At 33.9% G+C, this 13,780-nt stretch overlaps 1 protein-coding gene across 1 annotated transcript in view; it reads right to left on the reverse strand.

The window, feature by feature from the left end:
• DNAH9 (dynein axonemal heavy chain 9) overlaps positions 1–13,780 on the reverse strand; it is a 479,597-nt gene that overhangs the window by 334,166 nt on the left and 131,651 nt on the right. The window contains exons 12-13 of the mRNA XM_031965533.1: positions 6,863–6,989; positions 4,589–4,844 (exon numbers count right to left, since the gene is read on the reverse strand). Of these exons, the coding sequence (XP_031821393.1) occupies positions 4,589–4,844; positions 6,863–6,989 (383 nt within the window). The remainder of the gene's footprint in view (positions 1–4,588; positions 4,845–6,862; positions 6,990–13,780) is intronic.

Consider the following 13,780-nt stretch of genomic DNA (forward strand, 5'->3'; position numbering starts at 1 on the left):
CTAAATCCTTTATCAATAGCCAATTTAAAGCTAATTAATCAATCACTATTTAAATTATTAAGTCTGTATACAGCTCATGAATAAGTGCCATGAGGAGGGAAATGAAGCAATAATAAGATCACTACTACTCTAAAGATTTACAGATTAATTATGTTGATAAATAAATTACTCATTAAGCATTTATTAAGCATCTACTATATATATTAGACTCTGGGAATATAAAAATGAAATGAAATATTCTATCAAGAGACACAACAATTACATATGTAGTTATATACAAAATAAGTATAAGATTATTTGGGGAGGAGGTAAGGTAGCTAGATAACACAATAGAGTACCAGGCCTAGAGTCAGAAAGATTCATTTTTGAGTTAAAATCTAGATCAAATACTTAATAGTTGTGAAACCCTGACCAAGTCACTTAACCCTGTTTTCCTCAGTTTCCTCATCTGTAAAATGGTCTTGAGGAAGAAATGGAAAACCACTCCAGTATTTTTGCCAAGAAAACCTCAATTAGCATCATGAAGAGTTAGATAATATTAAAACAACTGAACAAGAAGAACAACAAAGTAGTTGGAAAGGGAAGTACCAGCAATTAGGACAATCAGGAAAGGCTTTAAATGGCACTTGGGCTGATATGATGTCACATAAATCAATTAGAGAAAAAAGCACATAATCTATAAATTCAATGTATACACATTATATGTTGGTGAGGTCTTAAATTCATCTGTACTTTCGCATCCCATGATGTTCTTTATGTCTTATGACAATGTTCTGCAAAGAATCCACCAAATTCACATCATTTGGGCTACAGAACTGCTTGCCCTTGCTTTTGTTATATAGTCCATCTTTTCTGACCCTACTTTTCCTAGATTTCTAGGAGTTCTACTTTCTAACTCTTCCTAAAAGAATATTTATCCCTTGGAGTTCAATGCCATTCAATTTTGTATAATTTTTCTATGAGGCAAGTGGGTGTAAGTACAATTACATTTTATAAATGATCAAGGTTAAATAATTAACAAAGTTAATTTCTCCCCACCTTACCTATTATGCCACATAACAGATAATTAACAAATACTGATGAATTAGTTAATCCAGTAAAAAATGATTTAGGTTTCCTAAATCTCAATTTAATGCTACAAGGCTGCGTATTGAATATGAAAGCCACAAATAAACATTAACCATATTGTATTTTTAAAAATTAATTTAAAAAATATTTCCAAATTACATTTTAATCCAATTCAGGTTGCATTTGGGAATTTTGTCAGCCTAATTACCTAGCTTGTCTGGTCAAATCCTCTCATTTTATAGTGAAAGAAACCAAGGCTCAGAGAAAGTAAAGTAAAGTAAAGAAAATGCCACTGACTGCAGAAATGGATTAGGAATCCAGGTTTGCTGACTCCAAATGTAACACTCTTTCCATTCAGTTGGTTATGTGGTATTTACTAAATGACTTTCTAATTACTGACTCTAAGATAAAATACAAAATCCTTAATTTAGCATTTAAAGCTCCATTTTATAGTATGCCTTCCACTGATCTTGGATCATTCCCTTTGATGCTGTCTATGTTCCAGTTAAACCAGTTGATTCAATACCTTTGCAGTGGTCCCTCCCCATTTCCCATCCCACCATCATATCCACTCCACCTGATACTATGTCTAGAATTCATTCCTTCTTCACCTCAATTTTACAGAATTTTTAGTTCCAACTTTTCATGATGAACTTTCCTATTTTCTTCAATTGTTAGTTTTTAAATTATTTTGGATTATCTATATCTATAAATATTTCAAATCTTTCCTAGTAGAATATAATTTCTTGGAGGGCAAAGGCCTAGTTTATTTTTACTTAATACTCAATAGTTATTACATATTCAACAGTTTGTTGAATTATTGAATTTTTCCAAATGACACAGCTGATTTTGCTAACACAGAATATAACATTTTTAAAATAAAGAAATTTAAGGATGTGAAATATGCATAGGTAATACTTTAACTTACACGGCAAGCATAATTGAAGTTTGTTGCTGAATATATGTACTATTTAAATTCTAGTCAGATTTCAAAAAACTGTTATGTACTAATTATAATTTAAAGAGTTCCAAGGAAGGAAAAAAGGAAACAAGCATTTGCTAATGACTTTATAAATAATTTTTTTTTGATCAATAATTTTAAGAGAGACAGACGGAAGACAGACAAAGAGGTGAGTGTAGTTTGGAGATCATAAGGCTTGAGCTGAGCTTTGTAGGGGGTATATAGTTTAGACAGATGAAAAAAATGGAAGAAAGATAAAACTGCAATAGAAGAGTTAAAAATAAATATGACACATAGAGAAGTGTAAAACTAGTTTGAATAGAGAAAAAGGTCTATGCTAGGAAAATCTTGAAAGAAAGCATTTTGAATTTGATCAGACAGAAAACCAATGCAAATTCTTGAGTAAGGTAGTGACATTGCTTGCTCTGATTGTTAACATATATACATTTGCATATATATGTCTATGTGTGTGTGTGTGTGTGTATGTGTGTGTGTACAGAAACATTTACTGAGTTGTTACTGCATATATGGATTAAATTATGGCTAAACTACTACTGTGTAGTTCTACACTGCTAAAATACTAGGATTAATCTCTCTTTTTATACACACACATATAGACACACAGACAAACACAAATACATACATACTATGGGGTACCAATTGGTGAAAGCCATACTATTGGGATGAATGTCATTCTAAGGGAGAGGGGGGAGTGTGAAAGCTACTACAGAGACACTGTGCCTAACAAATAACCTTGGGTGTTTCTGGGAACATACTCAACCTGACCAACACATGACCTTTGCAAGGTCTCTATAGTGTTAAAAACCATAACAGGGATATAGTAACTAGGTGCTATCTATAACAAGACATAACAAGGACACTATATCCAGAATATAATCTCACTGTATATACCATATAACTTTGGGTATCTGGCATTCACCCAAGAGTGCTGACATGTTGCCAAAGTGCTAGGAACCACGTTTCAAATTCTAACTCCTTGCTAAGAATAATGCAAACCCACAATAACATATGTGATACTTTGCAATGCCTCCTACCTTTCCTTGATTTCTATAATTATCATGAGACATTTTTTTTCCCCTGGATATCCACTGAATAGTCTGGTCATTGTTCCAGGCTGCATGGCAGAAATCTGAGATCCAATGAATTGAATGGCAGCTTCCCCAAAATAGCCCCTATGTAAGTGATCCATTATGATTATTAAATCACTTATATGATCATAATGGAACTCCCTGTTTCTTTCATTGGTACCATTAATTTATCCCTTGGTTGGGGTGGGAAAGGAGGTTCAGAATTTTCTTGATTGGGGACTTCTGGACTCTATACATATGTACACATACAATGTGTATATACATGTACAACATATGTATACATATATACACAAAAAACATAAAGCAAATTTTGAAAGATAATCTATATCAGATAGTGCATATCTGTGTATACATATATACAGAAAAATATAAATCAAATTGTGAAGGAAAAGCTATAACCAAATTGTCACCAATTGGTTGTCAAAACTAGATACAGAAGCAAGCAGGTTAAAAAAAAACAATTTATAATCTGCAAAGCAAGGTGAAATGTAGAAGCAGAAGGCATCTAGAATTTAAGGTCCTCATTCCCTCTTTGCCAGTAAATGCGCATCTCTAACTTTAGGCCAAATCAGTTCCAAAGTCTGAACCTTGGTGCTTCTCCTAACTCTCTTAAATTTGACTTCCAGCATTCCTGACTTGGTTTTTTGTTTGTCACATCTAATTTTCATCTCTCATACCCTAATTCAATCTCCATATTTCCAATCTCATGCTATGCCATGACTCTCATTATTGATAAACCACTTTTTTGTTTGTCACATCTAATTTTCATCTCTCATACCCTAATTCAATCTCCATATTTCCAATCTCATGCTATGCCATGACTCTCATTATTGATAAACCACTTTATTCAATGGTGAGTTCAACATTCTTGACCTGAGTCACTAATAACTGTCATAATCATTTGTTTAAAAAATATGTCCAGTCTTTCCTTGATGGTAGTGGATAGAAAGCAAAATAAGGAAATTAAAGTATTTTATGTGTTAAATTTGAAGTGTTTATATTATAACATAAGTGGTAGTGCTTTTTATAAATTATTGAAAATATTGGAATATAGTATAGTCAAAGATCAGGACTAAAGATATAGATATGAGGCATGTATATATACATACATACATATATATCTACATCTATACAATTATATACTTCTATACATACACACATATACACATATGATAATCTATTTTTTCAAGATCTTGATCTGAAAATTGCTTCTTCAGATAAGATTCACATTTGAACTTTTGTAAACTGATTAATATTTCATGACCATCACAAGCATTTCAAGTCTTCCTAATTGAAAAAATAAATTAATTGCTCTGTAAAAAAAAATACACAAAAAGGAGGCCAATTTCAAATCCTAAACCAGTTTACTTATTAGGAGAGAATGGAAAGCATTAACAGGGCTTTCCTAACCTCATTAAATTCCCTCAAACTTCTATCAGAGTTCTGTTACCTTCTGTCTTCCAGTTCAGTGTTTCCTCTGCTGTTCTTAGTTGGAGGTCAATATCCTGCAGCTTCTCCTCAACTAAAGGAAACTCTACTTCTAGCACAGTTTTTAGAATCTTGTTGTACCAGTTTGTCATCAGTTCTAAATTAGCAATAAGTTGTCGATAATACTCCCTGGAGGAAAAGATGTCTGTTGCTGCTTCAGGAATGTACCCTGTCTGTCTCATTTTAAGGTAATTTACTTCTCTCAACACAGAAATCAGCTGGAAAAAAAAAAGAACCAACACAAGCGGGTTAGATTTGTGTGCATTTTTCAGATCCAGTAAAATATTATCTGGAGTGAGGGTGGAGTTTTTTCTTTGCCTCATTTAATATGAAGAGGTCATGGTACTAGGTAAGTTACATAACACACTATGAATGAAGAGTCCCAAAGTTGTTTAGATTCTGTTACTTTGAAGCCCTGTTCACTTTATGGTAAAGAAATGAACTATATAACAACAACTAGGGAAACTCAAAAACTTGGACCAGAATATTCATATATGCCCTCTTAAAAATCTCTAAAATTTTATCCTCGTAGTTTTGGAAGGACAATCACTATTTAAAAAACCGGTAATAAATTCCCATGATGTCCTAGGTTGCAAAGATATAAAAATAAAATTTTCCTCAAGAAACTTATAAATTTGTTGAGCAAATACCTGTAATACCTGTACAAATACCTGTAATAAAACCAGTGTATATGAGAAGTCCACATTAAAGTACTATGAGAATTTTGAAAAGGGATCATTTTCATCTGGGATAAAATTAGAAAAGGTAAATAGAAAAGGTAAATCTTTGAAAAGTTTGGTCCTTGAAAGGAAAGTTTCAATAGGTAAAGTTGAAGATGGAAGAGGAATAGAGATTAAGGGACTCCATTACATATAAATGTATAAAGATGACAAAAAGCAATTTGAAATTAGTTACATCAGAGAACTGAAAACAACTATTGGGTACAAATGTAGAAAATCTAACTAAAAAAATCCCTATGGCCTCTCCCACTTTTATTTTCTAGCTGTATGAATCATAACTACAAAGCAGGAGGAAGAGGAGGGACAGCAAGAAAAACAGAAACAGCAATAATAGCAGAGAAACACTTTGTCACTTGCCTCATATAGCATAGGGATTGGCTGAATAGCAACTTGCAAAGGGGATGATTTAACAGTCAGGAGATGGATTTTTTGAGACAATTATATATATATATATATATATATATATATATATATATATATATAACAACAGTGATATTATTCTATGTATAATTCCTGTGCCTCCATGTTCTAAGCTCTCATGAAAAAAAAAATGAATGAACTACTGAGTCAATGAGTGAAATGAACAAAACCAAAAAAGCACTGAAATGGCAAACCTTTTATTTTCTAAGATCTTCCTATCATCATGAAAGTAAGAAATATATTGACCATAGGTTTGATTTGAGAAGGGAGGATGTGAGAGTTAGTTACCTACTTATGTGTATATTCTTAACTAGAATAGAACTTTTTTGAGGTCAGGAATATCTACATTTGACTTCTTCACATTATTTAGCATAGAATCTTACACATAGTGGGCACTTAAATGCTGGTTGAATTAAATTGTCATTGTAGCCCTTACTACCTGGTACATAACAGGAATTCAATAAATTATTTTTGACTATTGTGATCTTTATGAAACTAGATCAGTGATTTCACTAATATGGGGAATTCCTGGTGAGGATTCACTCTTTACTAAAGCAAACTGATTCCTTCCCTTGAAAGGGAAGATGCCTGTGGCCTTGAGAGATAAAGTGATTCACCCAGAGTTGCACATCACCACATGTCAGAGAAAGGACTTGAACCCAAATGTTCCTAATTCTGATCTGCTCTCAATACACTATATCACACTGATGTAGACCTACAAAAGTTAAAATTTTCTTAAAGATTTTTGTGAACTTACATGAAGGCAGAACCATGTAAAAATACTGGAGAAACCGTAAAAACCAATCAATCTATTAACAAATAGTCATTAGGTATTTACTATTATACATCATGTACTTTCTTATGTACAAAGACAAAAACAAAATTCTCTGCCTTCAAATATCATATATTTGACCAGGAAATGATAAGATCTGACAACAGGAAGCAAGCAAAAGAAAATATCTTGCTTACTGTGCCTTGCCCATTCTAACTCATTTGTCAATAAAATCAAAATATTAAATAAATTACTTTAGAGTCTCAAAGTGGATTACCATTAGTTGACTCTATAGCTTGCTTACCTGTGGGTTAAAGTTGACAGTGATCTGCTTGGTTTCTGGATCATGACAGAGTAGTGGCTGAGTGAGATTATACTGTGACTTCTCTGACACTGTCTGGCACCAGTTGTCATAAAGCTTTCTCTCATACCTGCAAGGATATAGCAAGCTTCTAATCAATACCCATACCAACACTTCCCAACACTCGGTGCTGACAAAGACAATTTACTATGATATAAACAAAAATGGTTTCAAAATGAGGAGAATCAGTACTGGGTGAACCAGTAGTAATATCCTAAAGAGATAATAAAAAAGAGAAAAGGACCATATATGAAAAATGTTTGTAGCAGTTTTTTTCTAGCGGCAGGGAACAGGAAATTGAGTGGAGGATGCTCATTGATTGGGGAATGGGTAAATAAGTTACTGTATATGAAATTAATGATGAGCAGGACAATTTCTGAAAAGTCTGGAGAGACCTACGTGACTAGATTCTGGGTGAACTGAAAAGAACCAGGGAAACATTGTACACAATAACAATAAGATTATTTGATGATGAACTGTGAAGGACTTATGCTGTGATTCAAGACAATTCCAAAAGACTTGGGAGGAAAATTGCCATCCACATCCAGAAAGAGAACTATGGAGACTGAATGTGATTTGTAGCATAGCATTTCCATCTTTTTGTTTGATTGCTTCTTATTTTTTTTTTTTGTTTTTCCCTTTTGGTGTGATTTTTTTTTGCACAACATGAAAAATATGGAAAAATATTTAAAATGATTACAAATATTTAACTTCTATCAGATTGCTTGCTGTTTTGGAAAGGGGGGAAAGAAGGGAGAAGGGAAAAACATTTGGAACACAAAGTCTTACAAAAATAGAGAATGAAAACTATCTTTCACATAAATTTGGAAGAATATTTGAGATATTTTGATATTGAGATAAAACAAACAAAAATAAGTGAGACAAAAAATAAAATAATTCTTCAAATAGAATTTGGCAGTGGCAAAACAAACAAAAGGTCATTGTCAAAGATAACAAGGAGGTTAGAAAGAAAGATCTGCAATATAGGACTGAAAGCTGATACAGTACCAATGCAAATTAAATAGTGGTGGGACTAGATGGTAGTGAAAGAAGCAGCAGCAGCTTCTGGAACTCCCAAGACTTATTGTCTCTGGAAACCTGGGAACTGATTATAAAGAAATTATTTGGCACCCCTGTACTAGAACCAAACACTGTTTGGCAATAACTCTGGTTAGATCCACTTCTGGATCATATTTCAAGGGTAGAATGGTACATTTTCAGTCAAAAAATAGTGGAAGTCCTCAGGGACAGTATCAATATAGATCAGAGTGCATACCAATAGAGCAGTGTTCACACTTTTCTCTAAATCATACTATCTCAGAAGCACTGAAAACTTTAAAGCTCCCAAAGCTAGCTCTTAAAATAGCAATACACAATGTTTGAAGTTTGAGACAATGTGCATCTTTCCACCCCTGTGCTGGGTAAAGCCCAAAATTAACATTAAGTTTCAAATCAAAAAAGAGGAGAGAGAAGAAAGATAGAAATAAATTATCAAAGAAAACAAAAGAACCTGATCATAAAAGGTTACTATGGTAACAGGGAAGATCAAGACACAAACTCAGAAGACAATGAAGTGAAAACAGCTACAAAGAGACCCTAAAAGAAAAATTGGACACAAGTCCAGAAAGAATTCCTGGAAGAGCTAAAAATTATTTTCAAAATCAAAGAGCAGTAGAGGAAAAATTAGGTGAAGAAATGAAAGCCAAGGAAGAAAATTAAATAAGGACAATTAAACTAGTAAAGAGACACAAAAATATGAAGAAAATAACACCTTAAAAACATAATTAGCTAATAGAAGATGGAGTACAAAAGTTCACTAATAAAAATAATTTAAAAGGAATAACTGGCCAAAGGAAAAAGAAGTTTAAAAATGTTTACTAAAGAAAATACTTCCCTAAAACTTAGGATTGGGCAAGTGGAAGTTAATGACTCCACGATATATCAATAAAATAAACAATAAAATAAATGGAAAAAAGAAGAAAAATATAAAGTATTTCATAGGAAAAAAGAACTGACTTACAAAATAAATCAAGGGGAGATAATTTAAGAATTACTATATTAGCTGAAAGCCATAATCAAAGAAAAAACATAAATATCATAATTCAAGAAATTATTAAGGAAAATTGTCCTAATATCTTAGATCCAGAGGGTAAAGTAAAAAAAAAATCTATTGCCACATTGTCCTCTCACTCTACCTCTATGCCAACATTGAGATTTCAGATGCCCTACTTTGCTACACTGAAAGCATCGATGAGTCTCTCTGGAAGTCCCTTGCCAGGAGGGACCCCATATTCCCATGTTCTGCATCATAGCCTAGATATAAAAGGCATTTGTGCCCACTGTGGCACAGCATCTTATGATCTCCTCTAAAGGATCATCCTTGTGTAGTCCTAGAATGATTCTTCTACAAACTTCATTAGCATTTTCTCTAGCAGTTGTTTGATCATTATTCCTAGAGCTGCATTTTTCACCCATAGTTCATATGACAGCTGTCTGCAGACTTCCCATGAAATCAGCAAAGGGTTCATTTGGATCTTGCTCTATTTTCGTGAAGGAAGCTTCCCCTCTATCTTGTCCTGATTTGATACTTTGCTTTGATAGCTTTGATAGCAGCAGCAGCAATTTGCTCATATGAGATCAAAGGGTAATTAATCTGTGCAGAAGCATCTGCATATTGACATTTACCTGCTTGTTGATCAAAGTTTCCTTCTTGTCTATTTTGTATTTACCCTAATTTCTGGGTCATGGCGACTTTTCTACTGAAATCAGGATCGAAGACTTTTTCCACTGAACTCAGGATTGGAGGCTTTTCTACTGAACGTGGGATTGTTTCAATCTGGACTGCTGATTGTAAATCCTTAGTCTCATGTTCAGATGCCAAATATAATGTTCTGGTTGGTTTTCTGGAGATCTTGGAGCCAACCTTCCTTTTAGTAGAGTAATCACCATAAGAATAGCCAGGTGTTAAAGTCCCAAGTTCAAATTCTTTATTGTCTCCTTGCCTGGGACCCAGTTGGCTTTCTGGAGAGCCTTTCAGACAGGCCTTGGTCTCAGTGGGGAAAGTGCAAGAGGATAGCCACCACAGTGGTGTGAGATGAAGTGAATCTGTCTCTCCTTGACTCTGAGAGCTTGAGCTCCCACCCACAATCCTCTTGTCTTCTCTGACTCTGAGTCTAGCTGAGTTTGTCTGAGCTTTATATGCTCTATTACATCATAGGTGTGAATCTTGTAAAACTATATTAAGTACTAAGTACATGTTCTGAACTAGAGAACTATTAATCACCATGCTAAACTAGATAACCATTGTATTTATCAATTCCACTGAGTTAGCACCTTGTAAGAATCCTTATTTTAAGTACAAAGTTCTGACCCATAACACAAGATTATGAGAGAAACAGCAAAACTCAAAGTCAACTGGAACTTAAAGAGAATAAGTAACCCTGGAAAGGGAAGTAGAATCTGGGTTGTGAACATTTTTCAATATCAGTTAGAGGAGTTTGCATTTTATCCTAGAGAAAATAAGGAGTGAAAAGAGATAAAAATCTCTAATTCTGTTTTTTATACTTGAAAATATATAGGTTTATTAAAAGATTTTTTTTAAAGGAATGACAAACTGTCTTTTCTTCTTCCTCCTCTTCTCTGTCTTTACTTAACTCTATTCTTGACACAATTGGGGTATTATGGGATTATTTCCTTAACCAAGACTACTATAGTTTTTTTTTAATTATTGCTTTTTGACAAAACATATACATGAGTTATTTTTCAACATTGCAAAACCTTCTGTTCCAACTTTTCCCCTCCTTCCCTCCACCCCTCCCCTAGATGGCAGTAATCCCATACATGTTAAATATGTTAAAGTATATGTTAAATACACTATATGTATACATATTTATACAATTATCTTGCTACACAAGAAAAATCGGATTTAGAAAGAAGGTAAAAATAACCTGGGAAGAAAAACAAAAATGCAAGCAAACAATAACAGAAAGAGTTTAAATGCTATGTTGTGGTCCATACTCATATCCCAGTGTTCTTTCAGCAGGTATAGCTGATTCTGTTCATTACTGATCAATTGGAACCGATTTGGATCCTCTCATTATTGAAGATAGCCACTTTCATCAGAATTGATCCTCATATAGTATTGTTGTTGAAGTGTATAATGATCTTCTGGTTCTGTTCATTTCAGTTAGCATCAGTTCATGTAAGTCTCTCCAAGCCTCTCTATATTCATCCTACTGGTCATTTTTTACAGAACAATAATATTCCATAACATTCATATACCACAATTCACTCAGCCATTCTCCAATTGATGGGCATCCATTCAATTTCCAGTTTCTAGTCACTACATAAAGGGCTGCCACAAATATTTTTGCACATATAGGTTCCTTGTCCCTTTCCCTTTTTTTAATATCTCTTTGGGATATAAACCCAGTAGAAACACTGCTGGATTGAAGGGTATGCATAGTTTGATAGCTTTTTTGAGTATGGATCCAAATTGCTCTCCAGAATGTTTGGATCTGTTCACAACTCCACCAATAATGCATCAGTGTCCCACTTTCCCCACATCCCCTCCAACATTCATCATTATCTTTTCCTGTCATCTTAGCCAATCTGAGAGGTATACTACCATAGTTTATTTGGTAGTAGAGTGACATGCTAAGTGCTTTTAAAAGAAAATTATGTTGGCAGTTGGATTAATATGGGAAGGAAGAATTCTGAACAGGAAACCAATTAAGAACCTATTGCAACATTTCAGACAAGAGGTGATAGGGCTTGAACACTAGGATGATGGCTAAAAATAGCAATAAGGTGATGGATGCAAAAAAAAAAAAGAGGTAAAATGATAAGATTTGTTTGGCGACTGAGTAGGTATGTGTAGTAAGAGAATGAAAAGTTAAGGATGACTCCAAGGATATGGATATGGATTTGTGTTATGAGCCAGAACTTGAAACAAGATGATAACTCAAGGGAGATATTAGAATCCTAGTGTTAACTCAATGGAATAGATACAATGCTTATTGGTTCACACATTAGAGCAAATCCTTACAAAGTGATGTCAGTTGCCTAATTTAGCATGTACTTAGCAAATTCTCTAACTCACTAATGTATTTAAGTACTCATTGGAGTTCACAAGTATGGGAGATTCACAAAGTTAACTTTGTAACTTTGTGAATTCACACCTCCCTTAATCCCTCCCTGAGAGGAGGAGCCAACCTTTGGGAGATCATATATATAGAAGCTCTTAGAGCTTCAGGTTAGTTAGTTTGGAACATTGCCAGGAGTGGAGAGGAGCACTCTGGGAGATACAGAAGCCCACAAGCCCACAAGCCCACAAGCCCACAAGCCCACAAGCCCACAAGCCCACAAGCCCACAAGCCCACAAGCCCACAAGCCCACAAGCCCACAAGCCCACAAGCCCACTCTCAGAGGCAGAGTCAGATTCATTCCAACTTTCGCCTTGGGGCTGGCTGGAGATATTTGGAAGAAGAGAAGCCGAAGCTGGCAGAGGCAAAAGATTAGCTCCAAGAGCTCTTGCAATCAAGGAGAGATAGACATCTAAGAAAGCTAACCGGGCCCCAGGAAGAAGATTCAGAAACAAGAGATAATAAAGGATTTGAACTTTTAACACTTGGCTGCATTTGAAGTGATTATGGATCTGAACTGATACTAAGGCTGCCTCCAGAAAACCTCCCTGAGAAACCTGCCCACAGAGAACAATTATGTTATTAAAAAAAAAAAAAAAAAAAAAAAAAAAAAAAAAAAAACACCACAGATTTGTGTGACTGGGAGAACAGTATTGTCCTTGACAGAAATAGAATGGATTTTAAGGGAAGGGAATTTTGAATGTGTTGATTTTGAGAAGCATAGGTGGAGGATCTAACTTGAAATATACAACATATAGTTGGTGATGTGGAAGCAAAGCTCAATTTATCCCAGATAAATTTTTTGGAAAATCTTATACACAGAAAACCTACTAGTATTCGATGCCATTTTCTTCCAGACACTTTCTGTGAAAAAGTGACATGAGAAGTAATATAAATTAAACTCTCCTAACAAAACAAATTTCCATATAGATTATATCCAAAATATATGCCTCATTCTACAACTAGTGATGTGTCTACCATTCATTGAGTATAGCTGGTTATTCCAATTATCAAAGTTCTCAAGTATTTCAAAGATTTTTTTTGTTCTTACAACTTTTGTTATTATTATTCTACATGTGTACATATACACATATATATTGTTTGTTCTCATAGCATTGCTCATTTCATACATTATTCATGTGTCTTTCCAAGTTCTTCTGAAAGCATTTACTTCATCATTTTTAGCACCATAGTGTTCCATTATATTCATATACCATAACTTGTTTAGTACACCCCAATTACAGATATACTTCTTTAGTCTCTAGTTTTTTTCCCTATCACAAAAAGTGGTGCTATAAATAATTTTGTACTGATGAGTTCTTTTCCTCTTTCTTTGATCTCTTTAAGTATAGATCAAAGAGTAGATCAAAATATATGTACAATTTAGAAATTTTTTTGTCAGTTTCAAATTATTAGACCAATTCATAATTCTATCAACAATATATAAACAGGCCTATTTTCCTCATAGCTGCTCCAACATTTGCCATTTTCCTTTCCTGCCTACATCCTTAATTAGATATATATAAATGAAACGTTGAAGTGGCTTTACTTTTACCTATCTAACTTTAAAACTTTGCGGACTGCCTGTTTTCATATGATTAACAGCTTAAGAAATTTAAGAAACTTTCTATAGAAGAAAACTGCAGGTTCATATTCTTTGACCATTTGTAACTGAGAATAATTTTCATTCTTATAAGGTAGAATCTATTCCTTAGAT

The sequence above is a fragment of the Sarcophilus harrisii genome, chromosome 4, assembly GCF_902635505.1.
Source record: "Sarcophilus harrisii chromosome 4, mSarHar1.11, whole genome shotgun sequence".
Taxonomy (NCBI): Eukaryota; Metazoa; Chordata; class Mammalia; order Dasyuromorphia; family Dasyuridae; genus Sarcophilus; species Sarcophilus harrisii.